Below are 18,854 nucleotides of genomic sequence, written 5' to 3' on the forward strand. Positions count from 1 at the left end.
TGCTTTTGTAATTCCAGCTCCAGGAAGATCCAATGCCACTCAGCTCTGAGGACACCTGGACGCAGGTGCACACACCTACTCCCCCACATAATTTAAAAAAAGTCTTTAAAAAAACAGTCACAACTTATCACAGACAGGGTGGAAGACAACCCCCTCCCTGCCCCCAATACACACATGGTCACTGTTATTCTTCAGATTAGCTCAAGGAGAGTAACAGGATCACTTTCCCCTGCCAGCCACAGCCACAGCTCTCACCTCCATCTAGTAGCTCCTTGACAATGCGGTAGTCGTCGGCCAGGACAGCATAGTGCAGAGCTGTGCAGCCCTTGAAGCTAGCACGGTTGTTTAGCCGGTTGTTGAAGTCGTCCTCTCGAGTGACTAGGACTGAGGGACCAAAAACAAAACAAGATAAAACAAAAAAACCAACAAGCAAAAAACCAACCAAACAACAACAAAAACCCCACAAACCTCCATTAGCAACAAATTAGTCTGTACATGCTCATGATTTTTGTCTACTTTCCCTACCCACTTCTCCCTTTAGGTGGGTAGGTGTGTGTGTGCGTGCACCCGCTTGATTACAGGGTCTCACTATGAAGAGTAGACTGGCCCAGACTCTCAGTGCGGGGCTAGAGTATGTACCATCCTTTGGCTCTCTGGCCATTTTGTTTTTCCCTGAGACAGGGTCTCATTATGTGTCCCAGAATGGCCCTCAACTCGCAGTGCTACTCCTGCCTCGATCTCCCACGTGCTGGGATTCCAGGTGTGAGCCATGTGTCCAGCTTCATTTGCTTTTTGATTTCCTCATGTTTTTGAGGTAACATTTCTTTGTGTACCTCAGGCTGGTCCTCTTGTTTCAGCTGCTTGAGTGCCTGGCTCTTCAATATTTTATCTATGAACTTCTAAACATTAAGTAGCATCTACACTGTGTGCATGGCCATCTGGGCTGAGCAAGAGGAGGTAAAACAGCCTGGTTTGTTTCATGAATATGGTCCCTGACCTCAGCTGACTGAAGAGGCAGATGATAAACAGACTGTAGAGTGCTGCAGATAAATCCTATGCTGGGGTAAAATGGGAGGACCCAGAAAGCCAGGGCAAATGGCTTGGAGAGAGAGCGAGAGAGAGCGAGAGAGGAACAGGGAAGGGGTGGGGTGATGGGAACAGGGAAGGGGTGGTAGGAACAGGGAAAGGCAAGAGGATGTTTGAGGCAGAAGACTCACACACCTCTACTGCTTACAATTCAGTAAGTAACTTAAAGCTTAAAATTTGATTTACCAAATCAAGTAAAAATTGAAACTACAGAAGGGAACAAAGAAGAAAAAGGGCCTCATATCTCAGTGACCTGAGAAGGAGCAAGCACATCTGGTCTAGCTCGTCAGGGATTGCACACGGTGCCTGAGTGTGCGTTCCCTACCAAGTCGGAATTTACCGTACCTCTCATTTGCTTTTTGGTCTGTTTTAGTAGTGCTGAGTGTTGAAGCTGGTGTTGACCACATCCTAGTGCATGACAGACAGAGTTCTACCAATAAGCTCCATCCTAGTTCTGCAATCTGATTTCCTACCCTTCAAAACTCTCTATAAACATCCTCTGTACACTAAGGACAGACCTTTCATGGGAGCTGAGCGTGCAAACCCTCAGGCACTATTCATGTGCCCTCTTTTCTCTCTCCTGTCTTATTAAAATAAAACCTGAAACTGTTCTCACTTTCTAAGACCTCTGGATGGGTGGATACACATATCTGCTTATGAGACTGGTTCTGGCTTACGTTGTTACCCAGACACCTTTGGATCAGCTAATAAACTAGAAGGTTCAACCCTCTGGGGCACAGAGCAGCTTGTGTCCCGCATCTGGAAACTACCCCAGAACCCAACTTTCCTTAATGCTCTCTCCTCGCTCATTTTCTTGGGAGTAGACTCGAGGATCCAGGGTCTGCCTGCCTGTGCCAGTTCTCTCCTGTCCCCTGGCACTGATCCTGTAAAGGGCAGGCTCCTGCTGCCTGGAGGGATAAAAGGTCGCGTACAAGGCAAAAAGTGACATTGCCTAGACAGCAGCGCCAAGCAATTATTCCTACACCACTCTTTCTGAGCGTTTTCAGAATCAACCGAAAGTGTGTTCCCTCTTGGAATACTGAAGACACTATCTAAATACAGATCTAAAAGCAAAAATGTCCAGTCTCAGTTTTTAGACAAGAACGTGGGAGCTCCCTCACTTGGCTAGTTAAAGGTGTGTGAGGAGCGCAGAGGTGAGGTGGAAGGGCTGCCTGAGTCTAGCAGTCAGAATCACCAGCGGTGAGAACCAAAACCAGGGTGAGTCGCATTCTCCCCTCACAGCGCCAATCAAAGAATCCAGCACAGAGAAAGCCGAGCCTGGAGGCTATACCAGCCTTAGACTCTTGCATTCTCTCCTTTTCTTGTTCTGGCAACACAGTAAGACATTCGGTGGAAGCTGGTATTACCATGTGATAGACTGAGGTGTGTAGCCGCACCCTAACAAGCCAGCATGAGTGGAAACACTTCAAACCTTTGGCCAAAATGAAGATGGTGGAGCTCAGAGCTGGAGACCAGACCACACTACTGACCCCAGCAGTGTAATGTGACTTTCTCCTGGGCATCAGAAACAGGCAGCAAGCAAGTGTCTGAGCAGCTAGGGTTAGATCAGCCTCTGGGCACACGTGAGGGGTTATCTAGATTAGCCTGGTCTCTGGGCACACGTGAGGGGTTATCTAGATTGGCCTGGTCTCTGGGCACACCTGAGGGGTTACCTATATTAGCAAGGCCTCTGTGTGTGTGTGTGTGTGATGTATCTATGCTTTTCCTGTGTGAGCCCTTTAGGAGATCAATGAGTGGAACCAGCCCTTAGTCACAAATCCCACTAGTTACTTTTAGTTACCCCATCATACTGGGGATCTTGTTTCTAGCCCACTGCAGGTTAGGAGAAGGAAATAAGGCTGGGTGGACACTTCCAAGACAAGCAGATTGATCACAATCAAACGTTGGCCAGGCAGGGAGGGAAAAGAACAGGACAATGAAAAGCTGAAAAAGGATTCCAAGCCCAGCACCTCAAAAGGCCCTAAGGGCATCTCTGAACTGCCACACAGGACATTAACTGCTGGATATAATGATAAACCTGAAGAAAAGTGATAGTTGGCTCAAGAAAGCAAGAAGGGTATAATCCATTTTACAAAGAAACCCCATCACTCATTGGGCAAACAAGTGTAATGAGTGCCCGTGCACGGTGGCAGCTTCTGCAGACGCAATCACGAATGAATAGGGCCATTTCTGACTTTGCGAATTAACTGTCTGATTCGAGAATCAAATCAATAGTGTGTCTTCACAAGTGTGACAAGGCTATGCATGCAGGGTGCTCATCACAAGGGCAGGTGACTTCAACAGAGAACCAGCATCACAGCCCGTGAGAGCCCTGTTCCTCAAGTGTCCTGCTCCTCTGTGGTCTCCCTCTCACCCCTGCCTTCCTAATGCTCGTTCTTATCTTGGAGCTTCTGGCCCAGCTGGAATCCGACCCATCCTGAACTGCCTGAGTTGAGGCAGGTATTGTCCCAGAGACATTTCACAGTAACCACCTGCTGTGTGGCTGGGCTTGCCTACCAGCTGGAGAGAGTGTCCCTACTTTCTTCACCAGTACACTCTGGGCTAAAGACAGCACAGCAGAGCCGAGCTGTAGCTGTAAACGCCTGACAAATGCTTGTTGAAGCAGCAAGTAGAAATAAACTGAGTGCTTCTTTTATGAAAATCAAAGATGTAAAATACCCCAAAATCCAAAAAAAAAAAAAAATTTTTTTTTTTTTTTTATTCCAAATCCTTTTTCAGTGCTGACAACTTTCTGGGAAACAGAGGCAGAGGGTCACAAACTTTCTGGGAAACAGGCAGAGGGTCACAAACTTTCTGGGAAACAGGCAGAGGGTCACAAACTTGAAGCGATCCTGAACTACATACGACGACCTTGTATCAAAAATTTTCCTGATTTTAGGGCATGGAGTTCATATTTTTTGGATCAGGGGTGTTCAACTAATAAACTTTATACACAAACATTCCAAGTTTCAAACAAACTCCTAAATCTGATTTTCTTCTGATGTCAAGCATTTTGGATTATTCAACATCTCACACAAATAAGGTCCAGATATTTCTGTTTGTGGAAAACAATAACAGTATCTATAAACAAATGTCTAGTGACCGCAGCACAGAATGGCTGGTAACTGAGCAGGCTCTGGAGCCAGACCACTTGTGTTTGAATCCTGAATTTGCTGTGCAGGTTCACATGGTTTGCTTGACCTCTCTGTGCCAAACTCCTGTCTGTAAATGGAAAGAAAGAACAGGACCCTCTTGCTGGGCTGCTCTAGGTGTGGTAACACAGCATCTGGTCTCAGTGCCAGCCGTGACCCTTTTTATCTAGTCTCCCAATAAGGCACAGGCGCAGGACACTGCAGGTGGGAGAACCACTGCCTGTTCTGCATAGTGTCACCTGGCAGTGTCTACATAGTGCTGGTCATGCTGGTGTTCTCCAGAAAGATCACTCCAGAGACCTTTAATCCCAGCACCCGGGAGGGAGGCAGAAGCAGGCGGATCTCTGTGAGTTCAAGGCCAGCCTGGTCTACAAGAGCTAGTTCCAGAACAGGCTCCAAAGCTACAGAGAAACCCTGTCTCGAAAAACCAAAAAAAAGAAAAACAAAAAAACCCCAAAACCAACAAAACAAATAAAATCCAAAATAACAAACACACACACACACACACACACACACACACACACACACTCCCCCAAAGATCACTTCAGAACTGCTGCCCCAGGAGCTGTAAGTTTATGCTTCCATTTTGTACGAAAGCCCTGGTGTTCAGAAGAATGACATTTGGTGGCAAGCAAGAATCTCCCATGCCAATTCCGCGTTTGGCATGAAGCTTTTTCTGCACTGTCCAGTGTTGGCAGCCTGAGGTCCTTAGCCCATGCCTGGCCAGGTCTTTTTATCTCTGCTTCCAACTTGTAGGTAAAATGTAAGCTCTCAGCTACTGCTCTGGTGCCATGCCTACTGGTCTGCTGCACGCTTCTTACCAAGGAATCGCCCCCCAACCCCCTCCCCCCACTGAAACTGTAAGCAAGTCCCCAATTAAATGGTGCTTCGTTTGTTTTTGCCTTGGTCATGGTGTTTCTTCATAGTAATAGAAAAGTAACTAAGACACAGCCCCACTGCTAACTGCTAATAAGGCCCAATCCTGAGATCTCACTCTTTTTAAGCCACAAAAGATGATGAAGGTAGAAATGGGGCGGAGAGAAGGAACAACACCCCACCCCCATCCCCTTGGCCTGAGAGTAAGCAAAGTCATCCAAAGGAGCATCCAAGCCTGTCTTACCAGCTGGCCACCAAGGTGGTCTTCTCAACAAAGATATCTTCCCACCTGCAGGGGGTGGTAGGCTCCTCTCCCAGACGCCTCCCTGTCTCTGTGGGAGGTTCCACACCCCCTCTGGCCACAGGAAAAGTGACAGCCACTACTCTGCTCACTTCTGCCCCTACCCCTGCCTGAGAATGTTACAAAGTCTACTACGCCTCAGGGTCCACAGCCAGAGTCCCCATGCCCTCCATGTAGCTCTGGTTGCTTCTCAGCACCACTTAAACTTAAACACACACACACACACACACACACACACACACAGCCCTGCTTATCTTAGCTCTGTCATGTGCTAAGTACTATGTAAATGGTATGACAAACAATAATTTGAGGGGTACTGAATAAATAGTGCTCATGGTACTAAAATACCAATACTTACAATTAATTATAACTCTAAAATTTTCTTATAATACAAAATAATTATATCCTTTTAAAGATATAATTCTTTAAATAAAATCTGACATAGATTGGAGGGGTGTCAATATGTGCCCCAGGTGGTACAAAGTACTCAGGAGCAGAGCCAGGTCCATGTCTGAGGTCAAGGCCAGTCTAGTCTGCATAGTGAGTTCCAGGTCAGCCAGAGCTCCAACAGGAGAACCTATCTCAAATAAATAAATAAATAAATTTAAAATTACATAAATATTTATGGCCATGTATTTATAAAAGCCCAAAGGTAAACAATATAATATCTATCATATGGTGAAGAGATAAATGATATATAGTAGAATACTATTCAACCATAAAAAGGAATGAAGTAATGACAGTTGCCACACTATGTATGAAACAATGCTAGGGAAAAGAAGTCAGTCACAAATGACCATGTGGTATATGGTTCCACGTACACAGAACGTCCATTTTAGGCAATCTATAGAGACAAAGTAGCTGCCAGGGACTTGTGGGCAAATGGAAAATAACTGATAAGCATATGAGGTTTTCCTATGATGTGATAAAAATGTTCTAAAATAGACTGAGGTGATGCTTGTTTAACTCTTGTGAAAGAATACATCACTAAGTTATAGATTTTACATGGTTAACTTCATATGTCAATTCAATTCAATAAAGGTGCTATATTTAAAAGTATAAACCAAAGCAAACAAACAAACAGTGACTGCCAGGTGTAGTGGCACATGCCAGCAGTCTCAGTACTTGAAGGGGCAAGAGGCTTGGGAGCTCAAGGCTAGCCTAGGCTACATAATGCATTCAAGGTCAGTCTGAGTTCCTATCTCAAAGATAAAATGTCTGTAGGAAGCTGGGCATATTACCTGGCATTCAGGCAAGAGTCAACAAGTACTCAGTTTATGTCGTGCTCTTTCTCCTTCTGACGCCATCCCGCCACGCTGGAACCCTCCCCAACACTAACAATGGAGACCGGGCATAGGGACGTCACCCCAGTACTGTGCTAAGAAAAGAATGGCTTCTATTTATTGAATTCTATGTGTGAGAGATCAGGCCAGGGACTTGATCAACTATTTTCCTCACAAAAATGCACTAGGTTGCCATTTAATAAACAAAGAAATTAGTCTCGGCTCATGCAAGTGGTTAAAGTGGCACCGTCAGGCAATGACTGTCCAGCTCAGACGCCTGTCTCTTCTGTGGGACTATGCCTCACTTCTGGCCTCGTATTTCCTGACAGCAGCCTGAGGTCATGATCCCCTTCCTCTATGCACTGTAGTAATATCTAGTTCACACTGAATTAGGTGCCGTCTTCTCCTGCACGGGCCTGTGTATTCTTCCATAGTTTCATGCATTACATTCCTGTATTTAATAAATACTTCCTCAGTGAGATGTTAAGCTTGTCTTAAGCAGAAACTAGGTTCTTAAAGTATGGATATTGTTATCAGCTTTATCCTTTGTAGAATGTATGAGCCCATGGTGACCGAGGCTGGTTTCAGGTCCAGCCTCCACTTAAAAATGGTTTTCACAGGCCGGGTGATGGTGGCGCACGCCTTTAATCCCAGCACTCGGGAGGCAGAGGCAGGCGGGTCTCTGTCAGTTCGAGACCAGCCTGGTCTACAGAGCTAGTTCCAGGACAGGCTCCAAAGCCACAGAGAAACCCTGCCTCGAAAAAGAAAAAAAAAAAAAAAAAAAAAAAAAAAAGGTTTTCACAGGTACCATGCTCTCTGTTCATGGACTCCTGAGGAACAGGGTACTTCCTGTCCCCCTCCCCCCACTCCTCCCAAGTGTAATGGCTGGCTCAGCAAAGGTGTGATGGATTAAAGGGAAGACTGGCCAGCAGCCTTCTGATCCCATGGAAAGGAAGGCAGAACAGAAAGCCTGGCAAGGAACTAAAGATGGCTTACAGACTGCATGGCATACTGTTTGGCCCAGGACTCCTTTACCAGAGAACCTGGTGAGGCTTTCCACGTCACTCCTTTCCATCCTCAAATGTACAAAGGGGGCCAACTCCTGAGTCTGCTGAGGATATGTATCAGGACTCAAACATTGCTTCAATTTCTTTCACTTCTCACCTTTCCTGACTCTTCGAGAGCATGGTGCTCAGTGGTTTCTGGCTCCAAGGATCCTGAGGGACAAGCTGGCAGCAAGCGCAAGAAACCTGCTTCTGAGCAGCTATGCAACCTGGCTGGTCCAACTTGGTCCCTCAGTGATCCCCGTCTCTGCACCTGCTTGCCTCTCCTCTGCCTTTTCTTCAAGATGTTAAAAACTTGCAATAAAAAACAAATACAAAACGCTGTAATTAATAGCCAATTCCAAGCCAACCAAGCATCTCTACTAATAAACCTCAACACTTGCAAAAAGAACAATAAATTCTGCCCCTCTCTGGTTCTGAGGTGGTCTCTTTATATACTCTGTGTTGTGTGTATGCATGTGGGTAAGCGTGTCTACATATATATTTATTTTCCTTTATTTCCCATCCAGGGAGGGGCAGAATAATGAACTGCGTGCGTCAGAGAAGATGAATCTGAGATACTAGGGAGCAGTGCAGTAAAAAGATTAAAGTGTTATTATTGTTGGTTTTTTTTCCCCCATGGTCCATTGTGACAGCTCGACCGTCATCTGTAAAAAATGTCTCAGCGAGAGATAATCATCGGAAACTCAATAAAGCGTCAGGGGGAGCCTCAGCCCCCATCAATCACTGGGTGCCTGGAAAATTTCAGCCCTCTGTCTCCCTTCCTGCTATCCATATAAATGTCTCTAATATATTTTGTGTGGTGTGTGGGACCCAACCCTGATTTGGAACTTTTGATGAAAAAATATTTATACACAAAATATGTAAATCAGCTAAAAATCACAAGACTAGCTCTTTGCTATCCCATCATACTTTTCTTATTTTTATAAATGCATCGAATTTATTCTTTTTAATAAAACATGTCAACTACTCTCTCTCTCCTCTCTCCTCTCTTCTCTCTCTCTCTCTCTCTCTCTCTCTCTCTCTCTCTCTCTCTCTCTCTCTCCTAAGAGAGAAAGACATATATATCTATGTAAGTTTGGAGAGCTAAAAGAATAGAAACAATTAACCTAACTGGGTAATACATTTCATCTTGAAGTTGGCCAAAATGCCTGACGGAGTGACAGCCCTCTGTCCACCCTGCTGGTTCTGTGGCAGAGCTGAGAGATGGCATATAGAACTACTGGCCCTGGAGGGGTAATGAGACTTTTGAGTGGACCTGGACAAGGATGAAGAAGAGTCAGGGCATTAATAAAAACAACTTGCCTAAGAGCTTTTAGCCTGCTGGTTTTCCAAGCCTCTGGAGAAGCCAGAGGTCTTGGCATACTCAGAGGCACATGCAACCTGGTATGGTCTCTGAGCTCTACACAAGGAAAGGAAACAGTTTTGTTGGCAATGGACATCACTGCTTCAAAAAAAAAAAAAAAGATTTATTCTTATTCTTTGTGCGTGAATGTGTGTATGCTGGCACACATACTTAGCCTCAGAGGCCAGAAGAGGGTGTCAAGTCCCCTAGAGCTAGAGTTACAGACAGTTATCATCCACTTGATGTGAGTGCTAGGAAACCAATTCTAGTTCTCTGAAGGACAGCAAGTGATTCTAAGTGCTGGGCATCTCTCCAGTCCTCGGACATCACTGTTTTTGCCTTAGTTTCCTTTACTGAGCACATAATGTTGAACACAAGATCAATATATATAAATGTGACCTGCTGCTGCCCTAGCTACTGACATGGTACAGCTTCATTATCATACCTCCTTTGCTACCCTTTGAAACAGTCAATCCTGCAGCCCCTCACCTCTAGGACTTTGGAGCCTCTGCATTTGATGATAAAACCCTGATGTCTTGATCACTGAAAGGAGACCTTCTGCTCCATGAATGGTGTGTCCTGACACGTTCATTCTTCAGTCTGGAGCAGAGCTTCTCTATTTCACACCCCTGAGAATTCTGGACACAGCACATCCCTGCTCCCCTCATACCTACCCAGACCCACCTTTCTGTCCTCTGGCGGCTGCCTCAATCCTAGACTTTGAGAATCAAGGTTAATTTTATTTCCTTGATCACTTCAGCCCAACATTCTTCGTTCTGAGCTCCGCTGTGATCTGTAGCGTGACTGGACCCTGGTCTAATGTGGTCTCGACTATATCCAATCTTTATTATCATTAGCTGCCATTCTTAGTATATCTTATTTGCTTTCATATCATACAAACACTTTCATAAGTACATCAACTAATATTTTTTCCCCTGGTGTTGGGAGAATGGGTCTTTTCACAGGGCCTCACAATGTATCTCAGGCTGGCCTTAAACTTTCATTCTTTCTGCCTCAGCCTCCCGAGTGCTGGGATACAGACATGCAACACCATACCAGCTATCAAATGATCGTTATAACAAATCTGTGGTGTGAGAAATATTCTCTATAGATGAGAAAAGTAGCACAGAAACAGGATAAACTGCCCAAGGTCATATCATTAAGTAGCTCACATTTCTTAGACTCAAATTAATATTTGGCTCTTTAAGGATAAAGGGTCAAAGACCCTGTAGTTTCCTATGGACATAATTAGACTAACGAAACAGAGGTTTCCATTCATAGGATTCCTCCTATGTTCCAGGCTTTACATTACTTTACATTACTCCCAGCTCTCTTAATAACTTTTATTTTACAAATTGGGAAGGAGAGCTTCTGAGAAGTCTAGGGAACTGCTCCAGGCATCACAGATACTAAGTGGTCTACAAACCCACTTGGCTTAAGGACATCTATGAATGAAGCCAAGAGTGGCAATCTAAGGTCTCTTCTCTAGGGACACCAAGGCCAAGATGTGTTAAGGCATCTGGGCATTAACTACAAGTAATACCTGCAGTCTGGATTGTGCTATTCATGGGCGGGGGAAGTGGGGCTGACATGCATGTAGGTCTCTGGGGATAAGACCCAAGCTCTCCCATGGGAGTCTCTGGATTCCTATTAGTCTGGATTTTCTGGGGTCGTTCATTTTCTACTGTGCCAGGGAAGGTTTGGGTACATGGTACTTATCTTCTACACGGTGGTTAGCTTATATAAAGATGAATGTTGGAGAGTCCACCTAGCGCGGCCTGGGGATGAGAAGAACTATTATAGTATAGAGAGCAGTTCCATTACCGCCAACGGGGACTCCTAGCCACCTCCTGAACTCCAGGGCACTTGTCCACTGGTTTGTGATGCGCCAGCTTGCACAGTCTTGTCCCCCATCTGAAGGCAAGAGATGGGGAGGTCAGCTGGAGCAGGCCAGGACCTGTTGCCCCTGTGGGAAGGGGTTCTTGGCTCTGGGAGGTCCAATCTGAGAAGCTTTCACCCTGGAAGAGCCCTGTGCCAACCCAGTTCTTCAGGACTCATCTTTATTCAGCTGCCACTCGAAGCTGAGAAGAGAACCTGACTTATAGCCTGTTCTGGCCACGTTTCTACCATGTTTTATTGTTTTAATTGTACATATGAGAGGCACTCGGAGTACGTGCTTGCATTTCTGACAGCACCAGACACTGGATGTTTATAACCATTACTTATAAGCAGCCCGCGGCATCCACGGCTGGGCGACTTGTTTACTGTTACCACTAATTTAATGTTTCCTCCACCTAAGGATAGGAGCCCACTGCCCAGCCACAAGGGGAAGTCTCCTGGAGTGAGCAGGTAGGCTGAGGCTCTGAAGGGACTGTGATCGAGACAGGAATGAGCCGACAGAGGAACAGCTATAATCCCACCTGTCTGTCATATCTGTCCCATCTGTGTCCCTGTCTTAGATGTATTTCCTTCTCTCTTCCTCTTTCCTCTGAGCTTATCACCTGCTCTACATGTAGCTGAGCATTCAGAACCAAAGAAATCATAGTTACCAAGACCTTTGGCCCATGTAACCCAGGGAGCCATGGCAAGAATCTCCTAAGAAAGTCTTGATGGGCAGACTCCAGCCTGTTTGTGCTCCTTGGTACATTGCTCACTACTTCCTAATCAGGTGTCCTGACTTACACTGAGCTCAAACCTACCTTCATAGAGGAACTCCATTGCCAATGGCTTTTACATACATATAGTTATTGTCTATCATCCTAACAGTCCAATAACATGGGTACTGTTATCCCTGTATTACAGAGAAGTCTGAAAGTCAAGGACTTTATGTCACTTGCCAAGATTATATAATTAGTCAGCAAACAGGGCTTAGATGAACCATGGTTGCCTGGCAGTATTTCCTAAGCTTTTTTAAAAAATTATTATTTTTTATTTTTTTTAAGTCCACCATTATGACTCTGAAGACACCACTCTGAGGGCTGCAGAGAACAGCAACAACAACAGCCAGGCCAAGAAGATTTCCATGCCAGGCACTCCTGGGTCAGCTGTGCTAGCAAGCCCACCATCACCTGAAAACACCAACCTTGATAAGAGGGCATGAGTCTGCAATGTACCTAGCTAAGCAGGCTTCCTCAAGAAGCTGTGCTGGCATGTAAGGCAGGGGAAAGGCTTTCCTAGGGCCTCAGTGAGGACAGCGAAGACCATCCTGTCCTCCTCAGGCTGTGTGTGTTCTAGGCAAGCAATCTCCAACTCATCTTTAAGAACCAATCCAAAGTCACTCACCCAATGACATGTCCAAGACATAGCCTGATCTTAGAAAAAAGACCATCAGTACCTCACTCTGGGCTGCTTACATTCTTCATACAGCTAGCTACCTTTGTCCTTACCACTCGGTAGTGTAACTCCTTGCAGAGGTCCATCTTACTTGGCTAGGAGCACTGCTGAGGGGCCAGACCATATATATTAATTTAGATATTCCCAGCATCTGGCAGAGTGCCCGACATGCAGTAAAAGCAAGCTGAATTATAAATAAATGGAACTAATAAGCAATTATAACTGTAGAGAAGTTTGCAATTCACGCGTCACATTATTTTATATCTTGATCAACACAGCAATACTGACAGGCAGGCAAAGGCTATATATACTATTGGGGTTAAGGAAATTGGGCCAGAGTCACAAACTACAATCCACCATCTTCCCTCAGTACCAAGGATAGGCTAATATCCACAGAAATAATTATAAAATACAGTGAACTTTGGTACTGATTCTGACAGCAAGGACTGTTTAGCTGCCCTAAGCCTGTGACAATACTGGCTCTTCTAAACTCTTCCTCACACATCTCCCAGTCCCTCCACCCCCAGTCACGTCAGTCAAACGAGAAATGAAGCTCAGGGATGGATCTTACACTCGTACGTCAGCACTGAGATGGCGCAGAGCTGGCAGTGCCCGGCTCACAGCAGGAAATGACAGCTAAGAGAGGATGAAAAGACAAGACGTCTTTAAATGGAGAAAGGTCCGAAAACCATGGTGAAGAAGATGATAAAGGATGCTGGGGCTTCCAACCTTTTGATACTGGAACATGACATGTGCCCTAAAATACACTGGCCATCCCCGTAATTAACCTGGTGCCTAGAGAAGAGCCCTGAGATGAAATATGTCAAGTGTCATCATCCTAGTCCCATCCAGAAAGCAGAGAACAAAGTACATCCAAATAGATGTACCCTGGAAAATAACCTGTGGCAGACAAAGGTAGTCAGTGAAGGGGACCAGTACACTGAGTTTATTAATGATTCCTGACAAGATACTAGAATTCAAAACAAAACAACAAAACAGCGCTGGGGGTGGAGCTCAAGGCCTCGTGCAAGTGCCCCACCACTGAGCAGCATCTCCAGCCCTCGGAGGCAGTGTGCATTTGTTTTGAGACAGAGTTTCTCTGTATAGCTCTGGGCTGTCCTGGAACTCACTCAGAAATCAAAGCTCTTCTGCCTCCCATGTGCTGGGACTAAAGGTGTGTGCCATCATGCCCGGCCCTAGGATGCATTTTTAAAAAGCTTCTTAAGCACTCTGATGATTACTGAGCGCCTGCAGGTTCCCTGAAAACAAGTTATTAATGTGCAGGAGTAGGCAAGGGTCATCAGAATAAGGAAGGAAAATAAGTGCAGATAAGTGCAGGACACATTTTTTTATTTTAACAACAAATGGTAAAAAAAAAACTTCTCAATTTGTAGACAAAGAAATAGAGGAAGGGACTTAATGTCAGCTGCAGTTAACGACAATACATCAAAACTGCCTTGCCACATGCTGGAGAACTCTAAATCATCAAGGCCTTATGATCATTTGCTCTAAAAAGTGCATGGTGGTAGGGAGTGTGCTTGCCCAGCAGACTGCTAGCACACAGAAGTGTCATCAGTAAGGCGTTCTAAATAAACACTGAGTCTACAGAAAGCCCACTGGTAACTGCAGGCTATACAAAACAAAAAGAAATAGTTAATATCTTTCTTTCATGGCGGCCTTTCCTAATATTTTTATTTGTTTACCTGCAGTGAGAAGGTTGGTTGGCATTGGAGTTAGAAGGAACTCAGGGAGGCTGTTCAAATGAATAAATGAACAAAGTCTGTTCGTGAACCATCATGGTTGCTTCAATACCGAAGAGTCAGGCTGAGTAGTCATACTAAAGACCAAATGGTCCATAAAGTTGAAATTTACACAATTTGGCTATTCCCAGACAAAAAAAAAAAAAAAAAACCAAACCAGTGGATCGCTATTGTATTGCTCTAGAATGAATTTGAGCATCAACCTACAAAGAAACATAGGATGCAAAGCTGACAGCAAAAGCTTGATTAGAGTCTGCAAAATCTGCTAAAATTCTCAGAGCAGAAGAGAAGGCACTGCAAGAATCCCCACTCCTTCCTGGCCCCAGCATCTGACAGCTTCTCTGCTTTCTGGTGAGAGCACCCAAACAGCAAGCACACAGATGCAAGGGAAAGCTGTGTTTGACAGCCCATCGGCCGAGTCCATTTTAAGCGGCAAAGAAAGGGCAAGTTTGGTACTCCTGAACTTCTCTTCTGTTTGAAGTACAAAGTGAACGCTTTCTAGCTCAGAGGAATTTACAGAGGCACAGGTCATGGCCTACTCTCAGTTGGGAAGGAGAGGGAAGGTAGGGGCGGCGGGAGTTCAAATAACCATAGAAGAGGCCAAGATTTAAGGAGCATCCAGAAGAGCAGCAGGGTAACTTCACACTTCACGTGGGCATGGTGCCCTGATGCTCTTGGACACTCCCCTCGTGTCACCGGTCTGAGAAACTTTGTCCCTGGCGCAGCACCACAGAGCCGCCAGCCTTACTTCCCTTGCTCAGAGGGCTAAGTGCACCGAGGCTCTCCTCTGCTGAATCTCCTCCAGGATTCAAGTGCACTCCAGGATAAGGCAATCAGCAGGGCTACAGTTCTAAAGCAGCCACTGCTAAGCTGTCCTGTCACCAAACTTCAGTGGAACAGCAGTCTGTCTTGGGTGATGGCGGACAGTGGTTAGGAGGCAGGCACAGGTTACACAGGCAAAAGCTCACATATAGAACACACATTTGTCTGCAGCCAATGTAACCTACATTCTTCTCAATTTCATTTTTGAAGAACTCCTCACCAAAGACCACACAGACTGCTCCGAGCAGGTTCTCTCCAATAGACAGGTGCTACAACACCTTTTCTGCAGCCCAATAACCACCCGCACATCCGTGAGGTATTAGCAATAAGCCCATTTTACAGCTCTCAGAAGATCAAGGCACAAAGGTCTGATCCTAGCCCTAGGTCACAGCAAAGCAAAGCACCAGTCTCAGATATCAGACCACACACTGAAAAAGCAATATTCACAGCTGTACTTAGAGACCTCTATGGCTAGGAACCACAGCATATGTTCTAGTACTGGGGCAGGGAAGTCTGTAGGGAGCGAAAGGAGACTCGGAGGTTCCCAGTCTCAGGAGACTAGGTGAAATGTGCCCCACCTCAATGAAGTCATGAACTCAGGCTCCGTTCTCTTCCCCAGACACTTTGGAACTGGTGAAAGGAACTATGAAAGGCATCTCTCCTAAGCACCTCGGGATGCCCTCAAGTAGCTGCGGACACTGAGCAAAGCTTGTGGAAGCCACAGGTGGAGACACCCAGAGCAGTGGGGTAGCCCAACCTTACCTTCCAAAGAATGTATTCCCTGTTCCTTGGCAGTCTTGTAGACACTGCTGAAATCATCCCCAAGGTTTGGGTCAGCTCCAGCAGCAAGCAGAACCTGTACCACGCTGGAAGCAATTAGAAAAGCAGATCAAATGGTCTGTTTTTCACAGTTCTAAGACAATTCATCCTACAACTACTTATCAAATGTTCACTACATTCTAGTCACCGGTCTGTGGGCTAGGTTCCCTGTGATATGGCGCTTACAGACTCCTGGGAAGGAACAAGTGTACGGTTACAGCAAAGAAAAATAATATGAACAGACATGAATATTGAGATTGGGGATGGGGGCGAGAACAGGGATAAAGGGAGAAGAGAGGGGATGTAGGCTGAGAGGGTCAATACATCATTACATATTTATATAAAACTGTAGGAATAAGGCTTCTGAAGGAGTAGATGAGGATGGGAAGCACACGTGCACTAGCAGGGCACAGGAGCAGCCTGAGTGATGCCTTCCAGCAAGACAGAGAAGGCAGGACAGCACAATGAGAGAGAAGGAGGTGTGAATGGGAGCAAGGACAGACAGCAGGACATGATCACATATGCTTTCTTCTACAGATCCATATACGCACACACCCATGCATGTATAAATTCTGACATTACTAAATATCAAAACCGGAAGTATCTCCTAGAGCCACCTCTTTAATCCAAACTCTAAGAGCAATCATTATAAAGAGTTTGACATATTTTATCTCAAACCTTTGCGTTAGAGAAATCATTCCAGGAGCTGTGTAAAAATGGACTGGAGAGTTTAAATAGTTGGCAGAGCCCCTACAAGGGCATGGGGCACAGTGCTTGAACTAGTTAACATGCTCAGTGTACGGTAGCTTCCCTTCTTTCTTCTATAATGTAATGGTCCCACTAATACTCATCCCCCGAAAGGGTTTCTATAAAGAAGAAAGATGTTTTAAAACACAGGCTATTTATTTGACTGTTTTTTTCAGGAAGCACACTTATAATTTACAATAACTGGGTCATAGATAAATTCTAAATGTATGTACCCTCTTTTTATGCAGGCTCAAAACATCATTTGCCTCAGTTGTAGAGAATTCTGAGATGATGCTGTGGTTTTTTTTTTTTTTTTTTTTTTTTTTTTTTTTAGATTTTTGAGGCAGGGTTTCTGTACACCCCTGGCTGTCCTGGAACTTGCTCTGCAGACCACGCTGCTCTCACACTCCCAGGATACTCCTGCCTCTGCCTCTGCAGTGCAGGGATTAAAAGCACGCACTGCAGTCAGCTGTTCTGTCTTTTAACCAACCTTTTACTGTAAAAGAGAATGTCTTTAATATTTTGATGACAAGCAGACACGTTACTAGAAGATTCAGCCCTAGGAGAGGGCATAAGGAGCTCTTTCTTCTCCCTACATACAAAGACTTGCTATGTATGTAGCCTTGGCTATCCTTAAACCTGTGACAATCCTCCTGCTTCAGCTTCCGGAGTGCTTGTATTAATTCTAGGATAAGCACTCAAAGTATTGCTGAGCTGCCTCTTTCAGAGATGGGACTAATGTTTATTTTCACAAGCCGAGTATGAGGCACATGGGAACACTGTGCCTTCCCTCCTTCAGACATGTTTTCTTCTTTCTTTTTTAGAGCAAAACATGGAGCCAAACTACTACACTCATCTCTCCGATTCCGAGCCACGCTGAATTCCCAAACTACTACACTCATCTCTCCGATTCCGAGCCAAGCTCAATTCCCAAACCCAGGTGGAATAGTCCTCTGCTCCCTATCTCATGATTTCCCTGAGTGTCTTTGCCAGATTTGCTCTTTGTAAAAGGTAATTTTTACTTTTTCTGAACTGACCTTCAAAACCATTAACACTTTGAAAGGCATAAATGGCAGGTGTGTCAAAAAAAAAATTCCTGGGATGACCAGACTATTAAAAAGCCAGACTTTAGTTTCAGTGTTTTTCTCTTGTTTCTGCAGTATTTGCACCCAACCATGCTGCTGGCTTTTCCATGTATCACTTGGTTTGGCCGCTGTTATCTTCAACAGGCACAACACTTGGTTAAGTAAATTCTGGGATAATCTGGGCATGATTACATGAGTAATGACAATAATGGCTTATAACTTGTTATAATTACATATATTTTCTTTAGAGAGAGACTGTAGCAATGAGGCAAAGTTAGGAGCTGGAAGAGTTTTTCTTATTGAGTCAAGGTACACTCTCTGGGGAGTGCAGCTATTATCAGATAAGTTGTGCTTATAATATATTTATGACTATACAAGTTTTATAACAGCCCAGCAACTAAGATGCAATTCCACAAGTCCACACTTAATCCCAACACTAGGAGGACCTAGAGTCAAGGTCATCCTCAGCTACATAGTGTGTTCAAGGCTAGCCTGGGATGCAAACAAAGCCAGGAGTAATGGCTCATGCTAGTAAACTCATCTGCAGGGACACTGAATTGGGTGATTTCAAGAAATTTAAGGCTAGCCTGTAAGTTTTTTTTAAGTAATCTTTTATTTTTGAGCCAAAGTCTTTTGATTTTAAATTTATTCTACATGTCTCTTACATCATGTAATTCGATCCTATTCATGTCCCTGTTCCTTCGCATCTACCCTCTGCTCTGTACCTCCCCAATAAAACAAAATTTAAGAGAAAAAAAGAAAAAAATTTAAACAGAGAAAACAATTAAAAATCTCATCATGGAGTGTGACACAGTGAGTCAGCAGTAACCCCTTTATCCATGTATCTTTACTTGCAAGTGTTCATTGCAAAGAGTCGTTGGTCTGGTTCGAGGTCTCTGGTTTCTACCACACCATCAATGCTGGGCCCTCGATAGGACTCTTCTTGGATATCCTGCTGGTGCCCTGTGTTGTGAGATCCTGCAGCTTTGGGTCTGCAGGCCAGCTTCCTTCACATGCTCCAGCAGGTCACAGATGGGGCAGATGCTGGGTGGACCAAGTCATAACCCTGGGTCTGGGTCTGGACAGCTGTAGGGTTGGTCCACCAGATGAGAAACGGGGAGAGTTCTCCCATTTTTACAATTTTAAGGCTGGCTCACCCACACCTACACTAAAAGGGTTGG

General features: G+C 45.0%; 1 protein-coding gene and 1 long non-coding RNA gene across 2 annotated transcripts in view; one reads left to right on the forward strand and one right to left on the reverse strand.

Annotated features, from left to right (window-relative positions):
* The window catches only part of LOC126488850 (uncharacterized), a 45,236-nt gene extending 27,713 nt beyond the window's left edge, over positions 1–17,523 (forward strand). The window contains exon 3 of the long non-coding RNA XR_007588797.1: positions 17,413–17,523. This is a non-coding gene — a long non-coding RNA (uncharacterized lncRNA). The remainder of the gene's footprint in view (positions 1–17,412) is intronic.
* The window catches only part of Clpb (ClpB family mitochondrial disaggregase), a 120,532-nt gene that overhangs the window by 58,991 nt on the left and 42,687 nt on the right, over positions 1–18,854 (reverse strand). The window contains exons 4-5 of the mRNA XM_050122614.1: positions 15,785–15,888; positions 256–384 (exon numbers count right to left, since the gene is read on the reverse strand). Of these exons, the coding sequence (XP_049978571.1) occupies positions 256–384; positions 15,785–15,888 (233 nt within the window). The remainder of the gene's footprint in view (positions 1–255; positions 385–15,784; positions 15,889–18,854) is intronic.

This window comes from Alexandromys fortis, unplaced genomic scaffold, assembly GCF_014885135.2.
Source record: "Alexandromys fortis isolate MF-2015 unplaced genomic scaffold, M_Fortis_MF-2015_v1.1 scaffold_209, whole genome shotgun sequence".
In the NCBI taxonomy this organism is placed as follows: Eukaryota; Metazoa; Chordata; class Mammalia; order Rodentia; family Cricetidae; genus Alexandromys; species Alexandromys fortis.